The sequence below is a fragment of the Penicillium odoratum genome, assembly GCF_028828045.1.
Source record: "Penicillium odoratum strain IBT 22623 chromosome Unknown utg000005l_segment0_segment0, whole genome shotgun sequence".
Lineage (NCBI taxonomy): Eukaryota > Fungi > Ascomycota > Eurotiomycetes > Eurotiales > Aspergillaceae > Penicillium > Penicillium odoratum.
Window position 1 is genome coordinate 1,280,142 of NW_026643147.1, and position 21,273 is coordinate 1,301,414.

A 21,273-nucleotide genomic window follows, 5' to 3' on the forward strand; every position below is an offset into this window, starting at 1 on the left:
TCTATTTCGCGTCACCCCGCGGACAAGAGCTCGGGTTTCGCGATGATGTTCGCCCGAGTGTGGGGTTATTTCCCCCACGTTGGGGGGCGGAGGGGCAAATTCTTCCGTGGATAGCGTGGACATATGCGAGGTAAATTAAGCCGAGCAAACGGCAATTTCCTGCATAATTTGGCTGAATAGACCGATCGGAAAATTGGTGGCGAGTTCAAGTTTACGACGAATTCTAGGACCGCCTTAGAGATGACTACAGAATCCTTTATTAGCCACAAGCTTTCTCATCCTGAACTTCAGTCTATTGGATAAAGTAATCGTAATGCTATTTATATACATAAATTCGTATTGCAGGTGAATGTGTCGTAGAAAATCAAAAGAAATGGACATATATGCAACGCTGGGGAAGTGAGATATTTAGGCGGTGCCATTGGCGAGATGCTCATTGTCAGGAGCAGGCAGGCTCTTCTGGGGTGAAGGATTCAACAGGACGGAGCCTGGGATCAGAGGAGCGTTGGGGTTAAGCTCAAGACCGAAGCCAGGCTTGTCTAGAATTGAGACATCAAGGAAGCCCTGGGTTGGGATAGGCTCGTTCAAGAAAAGATTTCCGAACACCGGCAGAACAGACTTGCCATCCGGTGAGTTGGCCAAGTATTCTTGGAAGGGGCAGTTGGATTGAGAAACAACATAATGGTAGGAGTAAGGACCAGAGGCGTGGGGGACGACGGGAATATCGTAAGCGGCAGCAAGGGCAGAGACCTTGAGAAGCTCGGTGAGACCACCAAGCCACATCACATCAGGCTGGATAATATCAAGATTGCGACCCTCGACAAGCTTGCGGAAACCGTAGCGGGAGAACTCGTGCTCGCCGGTAGTGAACTTCACAGTGGGGTGGGCACGCTTCAGCAACTCGTGACCATCGAAGTCATCGGGCGACAGGCACTCCTCCCACCAGTCAATGTCCAATCCCTCTTGCTCACAGCGCTTGACAAGCTGAATGGTGTAAGAAACAGTAAGAGACATGTAGCAGTCGACACGGAGCGGAAAGTCTGGTCCAACGCTGGCCCGCATTTGACGCAGGTACTCGACGTTCTTGAGCAGGCCCTCGGTTCCCTCATCAGGTCCGTGAGGCAAAGCCACCTTGGCACCGATGAAACCTGCTGCCTTGGCAATGCCAGGTTGGGGTCCAGTGCAGTAAAAGTCCAGGCGAGACCGGGTCGCACCACCAATCATCTTGTAAACAGGCTCCTTGCGAATCTTGCCAATCAAATCCCAGAGGGCAAGATCGACAACGGAGATTGCAGCCACCGGCAGACCTTTACGACCGTAGAACATGGAAGCGCGGTACATCTTCTCAAAGAGGTTGTTGGTATCGCGGGGATCTAGTTTAAGGAATGCGTTAGATGATATCGAACATCATGTATCTCATGCCAACTTACCTTCGCCAATCAGGAAGCGCTCAAAGTGCTGGTGAACCAGCCAACAAGCAGGAGGACCACCGAATCCAGTTGCGAAGCCCTTGGTACCATCTGTTGCCTCAATCTCCACACAGAAAGAACCCAAGACATTGATACCCCAAGAAGTACGCGAGCCTCGGTATTCTGCCCACTTGGTCATGGGAGTAGAAATGTTGCTGTCAATCAGCCAGTGGCCTCCTTTGACCTGTAGACAATCCATTAGACACCGAACTCCCCAGAATTGAAGAGATATTTCTTACATTGTGGTAATCACCACCGGAGCCGACGCCGTCAATGACGAAGGTGCGGATCTCCTTGATGCGGGGAAATTCCGATACTGAACCCATGATTGCGAGTTAGAGATGAGATCAAGGCAAGAAATGAATTCCAGGATTGAATTGTCAGAGATCAGAATGATGAAAAAAGAAAGAAAAGAGAAATAGAAAAACGTGGGGGACTTACACTTTTTCAGCGAGCGCGTCGAGGGGAAATCCAAGGCCTCGGGCGAGCAATGCCCCGAGCTGCGGGACATCGGAGTATCACCGTGGATATCTTGAGGAAGCGGCGAGACTGTCCACATTTAATCTATGACCTCAACGGTCTTGTGTCAAATAGTTTTCTTTCATTTCCATTCACAGACTTGCATCAAATTATTGAAATCTAGGGACTTATTCCCAATTCGTACAGTGGTAGAGTGACGAGTCTATCTCTAGGCTTTGCTCAATGTCTCGTCGATAATAGAAATGCTTGCCATGTAAGCAATTCAACATACCGAAAGTACTATTTGAGCTGATATGACCTTCCTTGTGAATAATCCCGAATTTATGCTAAGGGTCCATGTTGCATGTGCAATACATAAAGTGGAGTAACGCGGGGATTGCTGCCTGCAGTGGGCAATAGCCAATTGGAATCACATGTTAAATGGCAGGAAATCATAAAAACCAAGCTAGTATGACAATGCCCTTATTATATGCACCCTATAGATACACCAACCGGCGACCGCTACAATAACTAATTAGTTTATGTTCACAGTAAGTTGTAAGTGGTCCAGTAGGAGATAAGGTAGGATAATACTAAGTAGGAGACTGAGTAGGAGACTGAAAAGTGGGGTCTCCCAACAACAATATCTAGTACAATTCAATACAGAGTTAGTAAAGGCGATGAAATTAAATCATATGATCTCGGAGTTTTGTTGGACTGGTCCCTATTGTCCACCGTCGCTACCTCAGGTGTCAATCTTGTTGTAGTATACAAATCTAACATTTTATAATTTTTCCGCTCCTGCCAAAGTTACACGGGTCCAATACTATGATAAATAAAGTGAAAGTTTGAGAATATTGGTATTGTCTAGTATAGTGTCCCTTTCACAAACTAAACCTATTCAGACGGAATACTAAACCAAATTAGGCGGCGGCTCTAGGAGTATCTTTAGTTTGTCTAGTATAGCGCTTGTCTAAACACTAGAGTACTTAAACTTTTTCCCCTGGTATGCTTGTCTTTCTGTCTCATACTCTCAACTCAAACGATATTTTCATCCTTGCTCGTTCACCTGCTTTACCATGTACAAACAACGAGATCGAGCCATGGCCTTCACCGGTCAAAGGCCAGCTTCTTTGGTCTCTTCGCAATTGAATCCTGGAAGTACTAGTGCTCCCCCGGGTGCTATTTACTCATCGGAATCCAGGCAACATGTCGAAAGCTCCCAGGAGCCGGCTCTATATTCGCATTATCCACTTCCATCGGAGCCTTTTGATACGTCCTATAACCTCTATGGGCCTAGCGGACCGTTCCATGGTGGTCAACCTGTTGCCAATATCTCCAACATAAACATTCATAATGTTAACCTGGGATTCCGACCAGACTTTTACTTATACGATCAGCCCTGTATTGGGCAGCCGTCCTCTCAGATGGACCATGGAGACCTGTTTTCCAATCGATATCCCACCACAAGATCTCCTTACCAGGGGAGTAGTTTGACAGCAAATTCTCAGGAGCTGAATCTTCCATCAAACGCAGTCACGGAGTTCATAGGATCTAAGATCTCTTTGCCCGTCCCGTCTAGTCAATACAAATATGTGCCGAGTCGTTACAGCGAGGCTGCTGCAAAGAAACTCATGATCCCATCCATGGCAGCGCCATTTAATACCTCTCTTCAATGGATAGCCGAGGACCCCAGAAGCAAACAACGTCATCGTGAAAAGAGAGTCAGGACGCAGTTGGAGATTGAGAACCGAAAGGAGGACATTCAGAAGCTCAAACAATTTGGCGGAGCGTGTCTTTGGTGCCACCGAAGCAAGAAGAAATGCGACCCTGCTCAAAATTGCGAGCTTTGTCGAGCTAATAAGCGTAGATGCATTCGGAGCCATTCCCAATTATGCTTGATTGGGCAAGTTGAGCCCAGCACCAAACAGAACTCGATTCCATATTTTGGACCTCCCTCTCAAGAGGCGCTGAGTGCTATGCGCCTCATGGCTGATAATGCCTTTTCAGATAGGCCGACTGTGAAAGTCTGTCTGTATATTCAGCATGCAAATGGCTTAAAAGGTCTAGAAATGACTAAGGATGACATGGACCCACGCAGGACTGAAACACAGCGCCTAATCAACGACTTCAATTACCTAATGAGCACTTGTATGCAATCCCTCGACTTAGAAACGCTCAGCGAGACCTATCCAGGTCACCTGCTAGTTTCTCCAGTTATCAGGATGACCAGATTGTACATGATAATTCGAAGCCTTGCGACAACTAGAATCCACCTTTGTTCATCCGATACTAACCTCGCTCAGTTGATTCTACTTCTGGTATTGATTGTCAGTATACAGAGCTTGGTAAGGATGTCTGAGAGCTTTTCGATTGACCTGTGTGAGGCCCTCCGGCGACGAAACACAGAGACTACTAGACCGAATCAGAAACGTCGTCAGCATAAAGGCACCTCAAATAAAAGCTCATTGTCTGTCACAATGGAGCTTTATTGTAAATTGGTTGTTGGCTTACTGAACCTGATTGAGAGTCCTGTCATTGCACTAATCTTTAAGCATTTCGACACACAACTGCTGGAAGTCCGCGATAACTTGAAGGGCATCCTTGCATCAATGAACTCCATTCATTCAAAGCGTGCCAAGGGTGCAATCAAACGAGGTCCAGATGAAGAGGTTCCTCCTTTTCCGCCCGCTCAACACTTCGAACTAGCTTTCCGAGTGGAATCCCTAGACACTAACGGCTACTCCGAATCAACAAGAGCTAATGATCAATGTTACATCGAGGTCCCAGAGCAAGCCATTCACGATGTTGAGACCTTTCTTCAAAGTGGAATTGACAATTTAGAAACCTTCCAGAATCCACTGACCAAAGATCCGAAAAGCCTCGTGTTGGATGAGGCGCCCACTCAATCGGTGTCTACTGAGACTGCGACGGATATTACTTCGCATACAGAGTTTCTTGATACCCCGTCTATTGAGTCTGACACATTCGATGAGATTCTAGGTTCCGCTCCTTGGGATTGGGCTGATGACGACTTATATTCAAGTATGATGTACTATCCGTGATGGGGGATAAGATTTCAAGGTTATTTTTTTTTCTTATTTTGCTACTCGTCTTTTACTGCTTTATTGTGAATTTCCTTGTCTGGCATATTGCGTGGAATATGTTTTGCTGGAATTGGTTGATATTGATCGATGGGACTTGCTTAAGGTTGCAGTTACAATTTAAGGCACAGGAACTTGGAATTTTGAATAACAGTCTCCAGGCTATCTCCTTGTTCCAAAGTGCGCTCATTCACTAACATTTGAATCCTTCATCATAGACAGCGCTACTAGTACCTTTGGCAGAGATTAAAATAACCTGAATATGACTTACTGTATATGTTCATTAGGAGATAAACGGAAATCCATACCCAATTTTGCATGCCCAGGTGTGTACTGCACTGAATACCACTGACTTGGGGCGATGTGACGTTGATGTAACTGATATGTTTACATCTAAATGACCATTGATAACTAATCACTAAATCCATGTCCCAAGGCAAAGCGTGCCGTTTCCAATATGTTCCGTTCATACAGCCAATTCTAGATTATAAGCCTATGTTTCCTTGAACTCATAGAGACCCTCTGAGCGATCCTTAACCTCAACCTCAATGCGACCCTCCTCAATCTCCTTGCCATCGACCTCAATGGTAGCACGCATAACATCACCAGCCTTAACCTCACCAACACCCTTGGGGGTACCAGTCAACACAATATCTCCCTTCTCAAGAGTCATAACACGAGAGATCTGAGCAAGCTGTGTAGTGATGCGGTGCAGCATGAGGCTAGTCGAATCAGCCTGGCGATCAACACCGTTCACCTGCAAGCGGAGGAAAGCGTCGTGGGGGTTAGGGATGCGCGACTTGGCGATGATTTCGGAAATGGGGAGGAAGGTGTCGAAGCCCTTAGCAATAGACCAAGGAAGACCCTTTTTCTTAGCCTCGTCCTGGACATTGCGGGCAGTCATATCAATAGCCAGGATGTAGCCTTGAAATTTGAGCAATTGGTTAGCGGCGCAAACGTGCGGGGTAAGAATCGCGATACTCACTCTCAATGGCTTCCATGGCGGTCTTCTCGTCCTTCGGATCAAGATCGCGAAGGGTCTTGCCAATCACGAGACCCAATTCGACTTCATAGTGTAGGCTGACACCCTTGGGACGGAGGACGGGGCCCTGGCCGGGTGTGAGGATGGAGGAAGAGGGCTTCAAGAAGAAAAAGGGCTGCTTGGGGGTCGCGCTGTTAAGCTCCGCAATGTGTTCGCTGTAGAATTGCAATCAAAGGTCAGCATTTGTGTAGATTGGCTTGGAGTGGGATTGGTTGCGAGGCGGGATTTATCCGGGGAAGACGCACGCGTAGTTTCGGCCGATACACATGACCTTGCGGCAATTGGCTCGGAGTGCTGATGCCATTGTGTGGTAATTATGCTGTGCGACCGAGAGGTTTGTCTAGGTTATACAAAGTGGTAGAGAGGAAGCAGGGGGGAATATCGAGATTATGACTCCGATCAAGCTCCGGTGGTCGCTAGTCCGGTGATGCGGAGAAATCGGTCATGGCCCCGGCCCGCTTGTATCTTTATCCACAGAATTTTGTGAATATTGATCTCAGATCCTCTGATTGGGTCAATTGTTGGATTTATTGTTCTTTTTCATTCATGAGCGATTGAAGAAGCCATTTACCTGGAGTCAATACAAGATTGATTTCCAACTTAACATTTGATGCTCCGGGCAGCTTTGATCCTTCGGGCGGTTGGCCCGAGCATCGGAAGACATGGCCGAGGCACAATTAGCAACAAGTTGCTTAATCTCCTCCCGCGAGACAATTACAAACAGTCACTTCAAAGCGAATGGCAGAGTTTCTGAAGTTAGCTATTATCTGCCTGATAATTATTATTGCTGGTCAATTGGCTGTTTGAATCTCACTCGGCCTTCGGGATACTTTCAAGACTCATGTGCAGCACAAATCTCGATCCAGTGGATATCTTGAAATTCATAAATTTACTTGATCAAAAACATATATTAAAGTACTTGAGTATCTAGGCAGCTTCAAACGTTACAAACGATCAACGAGGGCAGTAATTATAATAACATCTTTTGATAGATCGACCCTTAAGTCCCTTCTCATGTATGGGTAGACAGATTCATCGTATCACATTCAAAGACGTGTCTTTGCTGCACATAGGCTGACAAAGATGCACCTCAGTAGTAGACGTCTAGACGTGCAAGTGGGTTGCAAAGCTGCGAGCAGCAAGGCTGGAAGAAGTCAGGTTGGCCTCCAGAGGACCGACCTTGAGAGTACCGCAAGGGCTCGAAGGCGCAGAGACACAACCGCCGAGGTACGATCCCAGACTGCCAGTCGAGTTGCTAGTCGAGAGAACGGTCGAGGGGAGGTACGCGGCGATCAGCGAATTGGAGTTTGCCAAGAACATGGTAGAGTTCACACGGGCACCGATATAGGTAGCCTGCGAGGCGTGCTGAGCAGCAAGACGGGCCAGCAGGAAAGAGACCTCGGGCGACGTGGTATAACCAGCAGCGCCGATGAAAGCACCAGCAAGAGTGGATTCAAACTGGTATGCGTATTTGACGAGCGTTTGAATGCTGCTGACAGAGGGGTATGTGTAACTGCAGGATGGCTCACTGAAGCCGGAAATCTTCGAGGCGAGCTCTCCGATGGCCTCAATGGTCAGGTTGTTGGCGTTTGCAATTCCTTGAAGGTTTGCGAGAACGTTCGATTCACTGGAACCGTTCGAAACCTGGGAGGCGACGCTTGAGTTGATTGCAACGGATGCGTAGAAGTTGGTGAGGAACTTCGAAATCGCGAATGAATACTGAAGGACAGAGCTATCCGCGGATGTAAGAGCACAACTGGCGGTAGCACTAGAGCTGCTCGCGGCAGCAGAAGAGCTAGTTGCAGTGGCAGAAGAGGAAGACCCGCTCTGGGCAGATGTCAAGGCACCTGCTGTGGCCAAGAGCCAAGTGATCTGAGTTCCGAAACGCATGGTGCTTTCAAATAGATATTTTTCCGCGGGAAAGGCTGTTGTAGATGAATTTTCTTTGACAGTTTCTCAATTGTAGGCGAGCGATTTCTCAGGAGCCATTGCGGCTTTATATTCGAAAAAATATGCTGTAGCATATGAATGGTGTAAGATGTCATTACTGCGCCCCCCCCTGGAAGACAGCTCATCATACAGAAGATTCTGCATTCCCAGAGACGCATGCAGTAATAGACCCATTTTATACAAAATTAATTCCTGTTGCCTGTCTTGTTTTCGCGAATCATGTCGACCGCTGAGTTGGATGTGAAGTTTATTTATCGGGTCTAAAATGTCAATTCTCATGGAAGCCAGTGTAGTATTCTGCAGTGGTAAAAGTCTTAGAGTTTTCATTGGCTTAGAATCATTGATGAAACAAGAAAACTGGATTTAAAACGCTAGAAATGGTGGTTCTTTTACGTATAAGTTGAGCTCTTCCTGCATTTTCTAAGGTGTGAAGTTTATTTTATAGTTGCGGACGTCATCGGTACGGCTCTGCGTCAACGACTCCCGCCATACTAGTGATGTTGACCAGTATACCTACAGATTCATGCCGGAAACTGCCGATAAAAATTAGATTTGGGCCCCTTGCAGATTTGAGATACCTTGGGCAAACTAATGTCATACACAGAGGGGTATGCCCTTTGCATTTGAGGGTAGAAATGCTTAGTCATGCATGCTACATGTGAAGCTGAGATACTTCCATTTACAGTAAACCTTCAAAACTATCACAATTCAGCAAATTTGGAACTCTCGACAATTTCTGGAATCTGCTCCTGATGTTGGATAATAGATTCCAGGTTTTTTTGAGCATCAATTGTTGGACTATCGCCCGATAATCCTGCATAGCTATTTCTGGCATTTTATTAGGGGTGCCAGGTGACTGTCTTCGCTAAAGGACCACCGCGGTCATAAGTGACCAAAGCTGTATGATGATCGATCGCCATCACACCGGGCCAAAAGCTCGACGCCGGCGATACGACACTGGGCTCGGTCCATCGAATTTGCCCATTCTGTGGCGGCGCAGCGAAAACGGCCTTGATGGAAGCATTTTTAACCCAATCCACCTTGGGCGAGTCCTCATCAGTCATAAAAACAACGACCATAGAGCCATTGGGAAACGACGTAATCTGTGGTGATCCCGCATTATGTCCAGGTTTTGGCCGGAACACCTCTTGGCGGTGATTCCAGGAAGTCCCATCATCGTAAGAGATGAGCGCTTCAATACTAAACGGACCATGTCTTGTAGTTTCAAAAACCATAACCAACGCTTCGCGGTCATTGTCGAAAGAAGTCGCAATGCCGTTCATGCCATCGCGCAGGGGATCATTGTCGCCGTGCAAACAGACAGCACGACTCCAAGAACTTCCCTGATCCTCGGACGTGACGAGCATCGTGCACTGGTTGTTTGGTGCAAACTCTTGCGAGTAGGTGAGCTGGACTTCTCCCCGTTTACCGAGTCGCATAAAGGGTTCCCATATACCGAGTGGGGCACCTTTCTCGGCTGCCTGGGATGCGAAACGCCATGTACGTCCTCCATCCTTGGACCTGCATACTGTGATACGGAAATGAGTGGGACCGCTCGGTCCGACGTCGTGGTTGCGAAAGGCCGCTAATACAACTCCCTGTGCCACCTCGAGCAAGAACATGTTATCCACATCCCCCTCTGCGCGAGTCACTTCGGATAAGTTCTCAAAGGTGCGGCCGTTATCCGTGCTACGGGCGACACAGAGAGCCCTTTTCCCATCTGGGAATCGGGTAAATGAGGATAAAATTGATCCATCGGAAAGACGTGCGAGTCGGGGGTAGGTGCCCCCGTTTGGTGGGGAGGATAGCGGGCGTTCGTCGTCGTGTACCATCGCACGACCCGGGAGGGGCTGCTGCGGGCGATCATGATGTGAGTGACCTCCCAAGGCGTTTATTATTTTCTGACCGAGATGTCCAGGCATTATGGTTGATAGTTGCAAAGTCAAGGTTTGAATGTAACAGTCGCTCTTCTACGGTCTGGCCCCTGGTTACGTCATATCCTGCAGCCTTATTCCTTGGCGACATTCGATTGGAGCTTTCCAGTGTATATAGTAATGAGTCCTTAAGCTGTAGAAAACTTGATCATTGACACCCTCGGACTGATTGATGTGCCGAGAGCGAAATTCGCCGTTTCTAAAAGGGGAATGGTGGAGTCTCGGGTTCATCGCATTTAAGCTATGATACGGAGTTAACATGTAATCTCCGTGCAGACATTCGTCACGACTTTGCCTGCAGAGATTGTTATTTAAAATTCGTAATGTGATCTCTACTTACTTTACCAACATCACAAACTTATTGTAATCATGCCTTCCTTCTTATACTCGCAAGTCTTTGTCCGTCCAACCTATCCCGAGGGATCCCTAGACGGCCAGACAATTCTCATCACCGGTGCCAATGTCGGTCTCGGTTTAGAAGCCGCCCGCCATGTCGTACGTCTAGGAGCCTCCCGCGTTATCCTGGGAGTTCGTAATGTCCCAGCAGGTGAAGAAGCCAAGAAGGATATCGAAACTTCCACCAAGCGCCCTGGAGTTTGTGAAGTATGGGAGGTCGATCTTGCCTCATACAGCTCTGTCCTGTCCTTCGGTGACCGAGTCTCCCAACTTCCACGTCTGGACGCCGCTATCTTGAATGCAGCAATTGCTACTGGTGAATTCCAGCTCGCCGAGGGTCAAGAGCGATCAATCACCGTCAACGTTATCAGCACCTTACTTGTGGGACTTCTCATCCTCCCAAAGCTCAAGTCCACCAAGAAGGAAGTGCCTTCCTGCCACCCACACCTCTCATATGTGGTCAGTGAAGTCCACGCGTGGGTGAAATTTGATGAATGGAAGGAAGAAAACGCTCTTCAGATCATTTCGGATCCCGAGAAGGCTAGGATGGGCGAGCGGTACCCTCTGTCAAAGCTGCTGGAGGTCCTATTGGTGCAGGAACTCGCTGGGAGGGTGCGTGGCTCTGATGTCATTATTGACATGGTGAATCCTGGTCTTTGTCATTCACAGCTTGGCCGGAATGCAGGCTGGGGGCTCTGGTTACTGAAGCAGATTCTTGCGCGGACGACCGAAATTGGATCGCGCACTCTTGTTGCTGGTATCTTGGCAGGCCTTGAAGCCCATGGTGCATACATGACCGATGGTCATGTGGAAAACAACGCCCTCTCGGAATTTGTACGCAGCGCAGATGGAGCAAAGGCCAGGGAGAAGGTCTGGGGTGAGGTAACTGCCATCCTCGAGAATGTGAGACCTGGGATCTTGGAGAACATTTAAGGAGGCAAAAATTTCATACTTAATCCCTGTACATACTATTATTCGAATTACAATGCTCAATTCGTATCGGATTTCTGTCTAGGATTCTTGTATGCATGTTTCATTGTCCAGTGGCGCACGGAAGGAGTGAACCCAGAAGGGGGAATGAACGATGCCACGGATCACAAGCTTCTCTTTTATTTAGTGGGCAATTTCCACTCACAGTCGAGGAAGAATGTGGTACTTGACAGCTTTGACCTGAGTCCAATTCTCGAGGGCATCCTCGCCCATGTCGCGCCCAAATCCACTCTCCTTCACTCCACCAAACGGAACATTTGGACTCAACATCGCCCAAGCATTAATAGTTACTTGTCCAGACTCCAGCTCCTTGGTGACACGATGCGCACGGTTGATATCATTTGTAAAGATGGCAGCACTCAACCCGTGAGCAGAATCATTGGCCTTGGCGATGACTTCTGCCTCAGTTGAGAATTTGGCAATGCTCTGAAAGTAAGGTCAGCGTGAATGTATACGTGATTTTGAGAAGTTGACTTACCGCGACAGGACCGAATATCTCCTCCCGCATAATCGTTGCGTCGTCGGCAACGTCTGCAAATGCGGTGTTCTGCACAAAGTATCCCTTCTCACCAATGCGTTCTCCACCAAACAACAAACGAGCTCCACACTCCTTGCCCTGACGAATATAATCCAAAACCTTCTGATGTTGAGCACTGTTTACAATAGGGCCCTTTGTGGTTGATGCATGCAATGGGTCGCCAGCCACTGTCGGAGCATCAGCCGCGGCCTTCTTATACGCCTCAATGAAGCGGTCATAGATGGAATCCTGAACATAGATTCGCGATCCAGCCGCACAGATCTGGCCGTTGTTGGCAGTGATGCCGATACGGGTCCAAAGTAGTGCATTATCAAGATCGCAATCATCGAATACGATCGACGGCCCCTTACCTCCGAGCTCGAGGCTCACCTTCTTCAAATTCGTCCTGGCAGCCGCTTGGAGAATCTTCCGTCCGGCGACAGCGCTTCCTGTGAAAGCAATCTTGCGGACTTCCAGGTGCTCGGATAGAGACTGGCCTGCGTTTGTCCCGTCACCGGCGACGATATTCACCAGGCCAGCTGGGATACCAGCCTCCTTGACTAGCTCAGCTAGCCGCAGGGCGTATAGGGGGGAGTTCTCGGATGATTTGATGATCAAAGCATTACCAGCAACGATAGCCGGAGCAAGTTTCCAGATGGTGATCATTCTGCGCATAAACATATTAGCACGGTGATATTTCACTGTCAAACATAAGGCCACTTACAATGGCGCATTCCAGGGCACAATAGCACCACAGACGCCCAAAGGCTCGCGGTGAGTGTATGCGATACCACCATCGATCTCAAGCGTCTTTCCATCGATCTTATCAGCCCATCCGGCATAGTATCGAAGACACCCAACCGCCTGCGGAATATTCAGTCCCATGGAGTCGGTAAAGAGGGTGCCCGAATCGACAGCTTCCAGAGACGCGAGGTCCTCAGCATCACGTTCGAGCAAATCAGCCAGCTTAAGAAGAATACGAGCCCTCGCAGGTCTGGAGACAGCTTTCCAAGCTTCGAAGCCTGCTTTAGCAGACTTGACTGCCTTGTTAATATCTTGAGGCCCAGCGGCCGAGATTACTCCGAGCTGTTCACCAGTCGACGGGTTCTCCACGGCTAATGTCTCTCCTGTAGACGATGGAACAAATTCATTGTGAATGAAAAGTCCGGTCGGCACTGGAATGCAAGTTATGCAACGGATTAGTTGTGAGCGCTTTTCCGCAAGGACACTATTACTGCTCACCGGTAACCTTCCGACCGTTCACTCCGCTGATTGTCAATGATGGAGACATTTCAGTCAAATTTGAAAATTATTACAAGGCTCGAGCTCTTATAAGATATCTTTCAGTGCATCTGCTGGGCACATCAAGCTGCTTTTCAACGTCGCGACATGACGCACGGTGTCATGCGGGACAGAGCCGTCGTTCCGCGTAATCATTCCGCTTCCGAGGTCGCTGATCCTTCATTGCGGAGTCAGGAAACAATCAATTGGTTCACTCCGATAAAGCGGGGAAGTCTGCATGTGCTAGGGAGCAAGTCCGTATCAGGTTACTTTAAATCCTTGGCTAGTGCACAATGGCTTATCGGGGCCATTCCGAACACTGGGTCTACAGTCGATTGACGATTGACTAACGAATCGCTAGATATGATAGTTGAGCGTTGGTCAATTTGTAACATCTGTCAAACAGGATATGTAGTGAAACCCGGAGCCAGATTATCGTTAAAGAATGATCAAGTATCCTAGTTTAATAATCAGTATTTCTCCGAAGAGGGTCTGATGTACTGGGAGGTGTTGCTTTATTCGTTCAGACAGTGCTAGAGGAAAGCAACAGACCATATTAAAGATACAGTAATAACTTCCATCATGAAATTTAACAATGACCAGACAGCAAAGCCCAAGGAAGTTGGCTAAATTGCGGAGAAGCTCCGTGGCTCAGGAACGATCTGGTTCGAAGTCCGGCCTCTCACTGGGAGTGTGTTGAGTAGGTTGTGCTGATCCTGCCTTGACACCCTGATAATAGTAGAGTTTCTGATTTATTTGGGGAGGAGAAAGTCTCCCTTGATCAGTATTGCCTTTCTTCCGACGGCTCTCTCAGAATATGGAGAATTTGCCTTTAATCGGGCCATAAACTCTTCACTAGCTTATAGAAGAATGAGGAAATCAGTGATGCGTGGTGAAGTCATTATGCTGAGGACCTATTAGTCAGATGAATATCAGTGTAGTAGTGACTGAAGGATTTTAATATGGAAGGGGAAGGGGGGGTTGAAATGGAAAAAAGAATGAGAAAAGGAGGAGATTGGGGCTTTTATAAGGACTAGGGCCCTTATTTTCAACAACCATCTTGGCAATTTCGTGGAGAATGACATGGTCATAACTTTCAACCTATTTAAATCCCAGATGTAATGGTAATCCCGGCCGACTGGTCAAGAAAACTCTTAGCCATATATTGGTTGACTGCTGTAGCTGTGGTAAAATTTATAGCAAAAGTCGGATGTTTTTGTTCCCTTCACATTCGTCTAATACGTCAATAACAAGCCCGAGAGTTTGAGCCGTTTGTCCGGGCAGATTTTAAAATAGACGAAGAAGAAATTTTTCACACTGATCCCCGATTTTCTTCATGGCAACAGCTGGGTCATCTTCCATTGCCTTCCGAATTGCCAGCTTCAACCCTTCAAGGTTATTTTCCAATTGCCATGCGATTGTGGGGGAAAGCTTCATGGCATTTCCTCGATCGCCTTCGCCGCGTTTGAAGAAAAGCTTGCACCTTGCGACTTAGCTTGATCGAATGACTTTGCCACAGTACGAGAGATGGTCAATTTCCCGTCCCGGCCATTCCATTAAACCAAAACATGCATTTTCTGGTGCGGTAGAGGACCCAGTCGTTGATTTGACGAAGAATGTCACCCTTGGTGTCTGAGCCCTCATCTCGGGCCTCAAAGAAGTGAAGGCGGGCCCCATGGACCACAGGCAGTCTATCTTCGACATCCATACAATGGTCAGGATTATCCACTTCGTATCATACATTATGCCGCTTACTTGGAGGAGCATGAAGATGGGCAGTGATAGGAGCATCACTGAGCCCCACCTGGAATCCTGAATTAATACCATTGAATGATATCGAGGTATCTGGCCGGCGAAAAGAAGGCCGCTTCTCAGGAACCGCTTAACTATTGAACTGAATTGAAAGGATCGACGAGACCAAAACGGCTAAAATAGTGCGGACTGAGTGATTTTGGATTAGCAAAGGCTCCATATAGCTGGGCACTATACCAAATTAGTCCTGCTTTCAGCTGACATCTAATTTGTGATTTGTCGAATTACCATACTGTAGTCAGCTCGGCTCTTCCAAGTGCGGGGTTCATATATCTAGTCCTCTTATGCATGATATGTAACCTCCTTGTCAAATGATACAGCTACCCAACTCATGTCAAGCAGAGTGAGTTCGAGCCTGGACTTGTTTTGGAGAGTTCTTTGGGAATTCCAATATACAGGTCGCAAAGCTCGGCTTCTCGATCAGGTATAAACTTCCCGTTATCTTGCACCACCAGATAAGCGTCTTCCCCCGCATGACTCCAAATGTGCGTCTCACAATACCGGACTTTGTCGCTTTTGACTGCTTCGGATCCAGATATTGAAGATGCGACGAGTCAAAAAATCTCGCAATGGTTGTGCAAGATGTAAAAGCAAAAGGGTGGGTGTCTGTACGCGGTCCGAGCTTTCTTCACTAATACTAGGACAGGTCAAGTGCGGAGAGGAGAAGCCCCAGTGTAATCGCTGCACCCGACTTGGGGTCAGGTGCCCTGGATATGCGCAATCACTCCGATGGGTAACTAAATATGAACAACAAAGCCCCGGCGCATCATCAGATAGTCAACTGCTTAGCCCAGTGCTCACTTCCTCGGTGCCAAGAGAGCCCCCCACTCCAGCTCCAGTAGAGGACGCATTGTCGCTGGACGACCCGAATGCCGATTCTCAGCTGAGCTTAGAAGCACCTGGCTTTGAGCTTGATGATTCGAATGTTCTTTGTGACAATTTATGGGACCTCCAGGGCAATCGATCACTCCCGGAGTTAACCGACCTCTGCCCGTCATCCCCAGGTCCAGTGTCAATATCGGGTTTCTCGCAGGCTCAGAATTCATCATATGATTTCACTTCATCTGGAGACATGTCTGCCGATGTATCTCATTTCTTATCAATGATTGGCCCGCCCCAAGATGAGACTCGCAACGGTGATAGCGTTTATCGAGAATTCTCGCCATCAAATGTTGTGCGCAGTTACCCGCCCGCCTCACAACGCTCAACTTCTCGAGAAGTTACGTCAATATCACGTCCGATGAACAATCCATCATGGACCCTTATCGAATATTACTTTAAAGAAGTTGCAGCACTCTTCTCTAGCTATGATAGCCAGATGAACCCGTTCCGCACGACCGTCTCCAGACTATGGGGATCATCACTGGCTATGTGTCGTACAATGCAGAGCATGGCGGCTGCAACTCTTGTCAACGATTTCCCACAATTTGGACCGATTGGACGGAAAATGCGGGATGAAGCTGTCAACATCATTACTGTTGAAGCTGTGATGGATGACAAGTCTTTGTTGGCACTCCTCATGCTTGGACAGACGGCTAGTTGGCATGATCCAAAAGACTTGGGTATCTCATTCTTCAATCTTCTCCGAAAGCATCTTGATACCGTTTCCGATGGTTCTAACACAGAATCCCCTGGACTCACTGAGAGCCGCGGTAATAATCACCGTTTCTTCGAAGAGGCTCTGGTATATTGGGAAATGCTTCTATCGTTCGTCGCGGACAATGATTCTGCGATGTTTTCGCACGAATCGCGCGCATCATCTTTCAATGAATCAATTGTCCTTCAACGCGTACCTCACCCCTGGACGGGAATTGCTCGAGACGCACAATTTGCGGTACACGAAGTGGGTCGCCTTGTTCGCAGAGAACGGAAACGTATGCGTAGTCGAACCTTCACCTCTCATGATGACATCAGATGTGCACAGATGGCCATCGGAAAAGCACGCCAGTTAGAGGAGCGCTTGTTGAGCCTTGCGCATCTCACCGAAGCCGAGATTGTCAGCACCGGCGATGATGAAACTCCAGTCTGGCATCTTCTTACTGTTGCAGAGGTCTATCGATGTACTGGATTGATACAGTTGTATCGAGTCTTTCCTGACCTACTCCGTGATCGTCTGCCAAACCCCGAGGCAGCTCAATTTCCAGATTTTGCAGCGAAAACATCTGGTGATCCTTTCTTCCCAGTCGATTTGGACTGTATGCTCCTTTCTCCAGGCCTAGGTCGGACAAGTGCCGGTCATGTATTGAATCAAACAAAATCGGATCAGCATACCAGCCACCAATCCCCGTCGCCGACCTCGTCTCATCGAATAAATATATTTCCCCCCTCACAGAATCACCAACCTCAGGCTCCAAAATCCACCGCCCAGGAAAGATTGTGCGACTCTTTCTACGACGCCTGGCTCACCGATTTTGCCGTGACGCTCCTCTCACGTCTAAAGACCATACCTTTTGAATCCCGCACCCGCTGCCTTCAACCACTGCTACTTGTCGCTTCATGTAGCGAGTTACGTCTGCCTTCGTTACCTACCGGAAAACGTAAGAACGAGTTTAAGAGCAATCCAGAGGGAAACGCCGATAATGAATCTGGATCCGGTTCTGAGACGCCGAATATATCAATGGAAGCTATCGAAGTCTCACAAACACGCAAATTTATTCTTGGCCGTCTCACATCCTTGCTCCATGTGCTGCCACCCAAACCAATCGATGTATGTGTCAAGCTTGTTAAGGAAGTATGGAGACGAATGGATGCCGGTGAAGCCAACACCTACTGGGTAGATGTCATGATTGAAAAGGGATGGGAGACAACGATGGGTTAAATGGATGCCAATTTTGTACATACATCAATTAGGTGCTCACATCGAGGCTATACCCGTGAAATCGATGACACGCAAATTGAAATCAACGATGAAGCGCCGGTCCGGACTAAACTGCGGTTTCAAGCCTTCACCAGGAATGGGGCAACCGCGGGCATGCATATGGCGAGCGGAGTATAATGCAGCGGATAAACGAGTGACATCTTAGAAGATGGTGCCCTTCACCTGTGGCTTCTCCTTGACGTTGATGTCGCGGATCATAATAGTCCAAGGGATAGCGAGTACCATGATACCCACACCTATAGCAAGCAAGCGCAGCTCAGCATACGAATAGGCTTTCTGGATAGCAATTCTGGTGGCGCTACCTAGCGGATATCCTCGCTGGGTAGACAGGTCGTTATAAATACTCTCAAAGTTTGACATTGCCGACTCGGGCAGGTATCGCTTTAAGGCAACGGGGTAGGTGTTCTCCCAAACTACGGTACTAATGGTAAGACCGGCACTATCACCAATTGTCCCGACGACGTTAAGTAATCCAAGGGCTGAAGCGAAATGTTGATGGTCGACAGCAGCGAGAATAGCCAGTTGCTCGACAATAATGAAGATCGAACCACCAATGGCAATGAAGATCTGGCACATGATTTGGTATCCCACGCTCATTCCTGCATGACGAAAGTAAATCATGAGACCCTGAGCGAGGATGTAGAGTGGAACACAAATATATAGGAGCCACTTGTAGTGGCTGGTTTTGGAGATTATGAATCCGACAGCCAATAGCAGGAGACCGGAGACGATATCGAAGATATGGTTAATCCATCCTGATTGCTGGGGAGTCAGGCCGTTGACAACCTGTAGGAACGATGTGAAGTAGTAGTTCCAGCAATAGTAGGAGAGTTGGTATGTGGCATCGAGGAGACAGGCGCCGATGACTGTGCGGTTCTTGATATATGTGATGTCGAGGAAAGGAACTGGAGCGACGAAAATCTCCCAAATAGCGAAGAAGAACAGCATGGAGAAGCCGACGACAAGCATGGCGATAATATAGCCCGATGCCCAGCCGTCAGGGGCGTAATCGGCGATGTCGAAAGGAAGTTCGAAGAGGACAAGACCAACGGTGAAGATGAAAACACCGATCACTGTTCAAAATGGTCGGGATTAGAACACGGATTGGCTTCAATTTAGAGGTCAGATGGTAGAACTCACAGTCAAACTCGTGGTCAGATGGTAGAACTCACAGTCAAACTCACGAGTCCAATGCCACACGCTCTCAAAGAATGTGCGATCACTACGCTGCCTGACTGCATGGCCTTCTCGTTGAGCCTTGCGAAGGGTATACTTCAGTGTTAAGAACAGAGGAGCAGCTGTTAATGGGAAGATGATCGCCCAGGTACCGAATCCCCATCGCCAGCCATCGCCAGGGAGAGCATAGAATTCTTGACCAACAGTCGGTCCCGCAAATGCCGTGATAATGTATGGAGAAGAAGTGAAAGCGTAGGCAAAAGCTCGATTCTGCAACTTGGACATATCGGCCGTGAGAACATCCACACAGTACTCCATACCCATGAAGCCCATAGAATAGAAAACCTGGTCTTGAGTGTTGGTATAAAGATACTCGCGGAGGTTGGTTGTTACTCACATAGCCAGCGCAGTATATTGAAAAGCCATTGCATGCTGCCATGAGAATCAAGCCCAGGGTGGAGAAGATAGTCATGAGCAGGAAACCCTCAGCTCGACCCCAAGTGTCAAGCATTTTGCCTACCGGAATGAAAACAGCGGCAGAACAAGCATCACCGATAGCAGTCGGGAGGCCAGACAGTGAATGATATTCGTAATAACTCGCAACATAAGGACTGATGGTATCGTAAACCGATGACTGGAATGCATTGACAAAGTATAAGAACCAAATGCTGTATAATCAGAGCGTCAGTTTACAAATCATGCGCTATGAGAGAGTGGCGAGAGGACAACATACTTCAGAAAGACCAGGAAAAGAGTTTTCCTCGACCAGGTCAGCGTCATGGCCTCGGCATCAGCAACACCATGTTGCAGGCCTTCCTGTGGTAACTCCGCTCCGGTCTCATTGACAGGAACCACATTATCAGTGGGATTAGGAACCTTCTTCCCCGAAGCTTCCTGGGCAGAGTCGGTATCAATCGACGAACTCCTTGCCTGGTCATCATCTTTCGTACTGTGACCAAAAACTTTGCGAGCCCTGCGTAGCAAAGGGCGCATCTGTGTTACCGCCATGACGGGTGCCGGCTGAAGTGGAAACGAATGGGGAAGTACTTTGTAGAAGAAAAAAAAAAAATCAAAGTCAAGGTTCAGAGCTTGAGAGATAAAACTCAAGTTAAAAAGGCAAATAGGTCGTGGACTATCTTTACCCTTGAACAATACAACCACCGAAGTCGGATGCTTGTCGGAGCACGCGCAAGTGGAAAGGACCAACCAACGCTGGAGATGATTCGTCGGATGCCCACGAATGGAGCTGCGAATGCACCCGGACTCCACCGGGTACTAACAATAATCAAAAGAAAAATCAGATTTCTGTTCAGCCTGAGACCAAAACTGATCGACGCCAAGAACCCAGTGATGGGTGTGGGTCAGTACGTCTTGTTGACCGTTCCAGTGAGTCGGTTCATTCGGTTTCGTAAGGGAAATGCTCAATTGTTAGAAATTGGTTTGTTATGATCTAAATATTTCGTCCTAATCCTTACGTAGAACTGTGCCTTAGGTGGTAGACTTGATACAAAAGCGTGGTCTCGATACACATTGAAGAGAGGCTCCCAAGTATGAAAATATACTGATCATGAAGAATATTCATATAATGTAATAATTGATGAAAAATTGACCATTTATTTAAGAAACTATTGACTTGAGGACAATCCCCGACATGAAATTCAAAACAAGGATCTAATCAGATGTAATCTTATCTGGAAGTTACAGGGTTGTTTACGTAGTGCGCAATAGGTGGGTCCAACCCCAAAAGACCCTGAAATATGAATGGATACCTACTTTCGCCCCCCGATGATCCTTTGAACTTGACCATTCGGATTCGCCCGCATCTTACTCTCTACAGTACGGAGATTTACTGTGGAAACATTTGATCATCAAGCAATGAGATTATCTCGGCATCCGGAATTCACCGTAACAAGCAACAATTCCAAGACATTCCAAAGCTTCCCTTCCCAAGTTATCAGATCTTCGCCCCTGGGCCACCTTCAGTTGCGTGACACCGAGTGATCAGCCCACTGTCAGATGGCCAATGGGCTTTCATTGTTATTCTTGTGCGTCATCTGTTCTTAACTGAACATCTTACCGGGCTAGTGAGGTTTTTGCCGTTTTGCCCTTTCTATCTATTAGGGTATACAGTATGGCGCATTTTGGATTAGTCAATTATCAATCTTCGAATGAACTTGTTTGGGTATCCAGTGCACTTGAGATTGATAAGCCAAAGCCACCATTGCCGCGCCCGAAATATCGGCTACCCGTTATACATTTACTCTT

The 21,273-nt window shown here is 47.8% G+C and overlaps 9 protein-coding genes across 9 annotated transcripts; 3 read left to right on the forward strand and 6 right to left on the reverse strand.

Annotated features, from left to right (window-relative positions):
* Positions 1-408: 408 nt before the first annotated feature.
* Positions 409-1,795, reverse strand: N7520_006028 (L-rhamnonate dehydratase; the record flags this gene model as incomplete). Its single annotated transcript, XM_057139962.1, has 3 exons — positions 409-1,373; positions 1,431-1,653; positions 1,709-1,795. 3 exons carry the CDS (start codon positions 1,793-1,795, stop codon positions 409-411), a joined length of 1,275 nt encoding a protein of 424 aa, XP_056993968.1.
* A 1,212-nt stretch (positions 1,796-3,007) lies between these two features.
* On the forward strand, positions 3,008-4,993 carry N7520_006029 (Zn(II)2Cys6 transcription factor domain-containing protein; the record flags this gene model as incomplete). The annotated part of the gene is made up of 1 exon (XM_057139963.1): positions 3,008-4,993. The coding sequence occupies one exon, from the start codon at positions 3,008-3,010 to the stop codon at positions 4,991-4,993; it is 1,986 nt and encodes a 661-aa protein (XP_056993969.1).
* A 532-nt stretch (positions 4,994-5,525) lies between these two features.
* Positions 5,526-6,378, reverse strand: N7520_006030 (fumarylacetoacetate hydrolase family protein; the record flags this gene model as incomplete). Its single annotated transcript, XM_057139964.1, has 3 exons — positions 5,526-5,956; positions 6,018-6,229; positions 6,320-6,378. 3 exons carry the CDS (start codon positions 6,376-6,378, stop codon positions 5,526-5,528), a joined length of 702 nt encoding a protein of 233 aa, XP_056993970.1.
* An 800-nt stretch (positions 6,379-7,178) lies between these two features.
* N7520_006031 (uncharacterized protein) lies at positions 7,179-7,964 on the reverse strand (the record flags this gene model as incomplete). The annotated part of the gene is made up of 1 exon (XM_057139965.1): positions 7,179-7,964. The coding sequence occupies one exon, from the start codon at positions 7,962-7,964 to the stop codon at positions 7,179-7,181; it is 786 nt and encodes a 261-aa protein (XP_056993971.1).
* An 899-nt stretch (positions 7,965-8,863) lies between these two features.
* N7520_006032 (sialidase family protein) lies at positions 8,864-9,946 on the reverse strand (the record flags this gene model as incomplete). The annotated part of the gene is made up of 1 exon (XM_057139966.1): positions 8,864-9,946. One exon carries the CDS (start codon positions 9,944-9,946, stop codon positions 8,864-8,866), a length of 1,083 nt encoding a protein of 360 aa, XP_056993972.1.
* A 381-nt stretch (positions 9,947-10,327) lies between these two features.
* Positions 10,328-11,287, forward strand: N7520_006033 (Short-chain dehydrogenase/reductase family protein; the record flags this gene model as incomplete). The annotated part of the gene is made up of 1 exon (XM_057139967.1): positions 10,328-11,287. The coding sequence occupies one exon, from the start codon at positions 10,328-10,330 to the stop codon at positions 11,285-11,287; it is 960 nt and encodes a 319-aa protein (XP_056993973.1).
* A 198-nt stretch (positions 11,288-11,485) lies between these two features.
* On the reverse strand, positions 11,486-13,152 carry N7520_006034 (putative aldehyde dehydrogenase; the record flags this gene model as incomplete). The annotated part of the gene is made up of 4 exons (XM_057139968.1): positions 11,486-11,770; positions 11,823-12,528; positions 12,586-13,036; positions 13,104-13,152. 4 exons carry the CDS (start codon positions 13,150-13,152, stop codon positions 11,486-11,488), a joined length of 1,491 nt encoding a protein of 496 aa, XP_056993974.1.
* A 2,346-nt stretch (positions 13,153-15,498) lies between these two features.
* On the forward strand, positions 15,499-17,772 carry N7520_006035 (Zn(II)2Cys6 transcription factor; the record flags this gene model as incomplete). The annotated part of the gene is made up of 1 exon (XM_057139969.1): positions 15,499-17,772. The coding sequence occupies one exon, from the start codon at positions 15,499-15,501 to the stop codon at positions 17,770-17,772; it is 2,274 nt and encodes a 757-aa protein (XP_056993975.1).
* Positions 17,773-17,973: 201 nt separating this feature from the next.
* N7520_006036 (Major facilitator superfamily domain general substrate transporter) lies at positions 17,974-20,001 on the reverse strand (the record flags this gene model as incomplete). The annotated part of the gene is made up of 4 exons (XM_057139970.1): positions 17,974-18,905; positions 19,005-19,353; positions 19,406-19,676; positions 19,742-20,001. The coding sequence occupies 4 exons, from the start codon at positions 19,999-20,001 to the stop codon at positions 17,974-17,976; spliced, it is 1,812 nt and encodes a 603-aa protein (XP_056993976.1).
* Between the last annotated feature and the right edge of the window lie 1,272 nt (positions 20,002-21,273).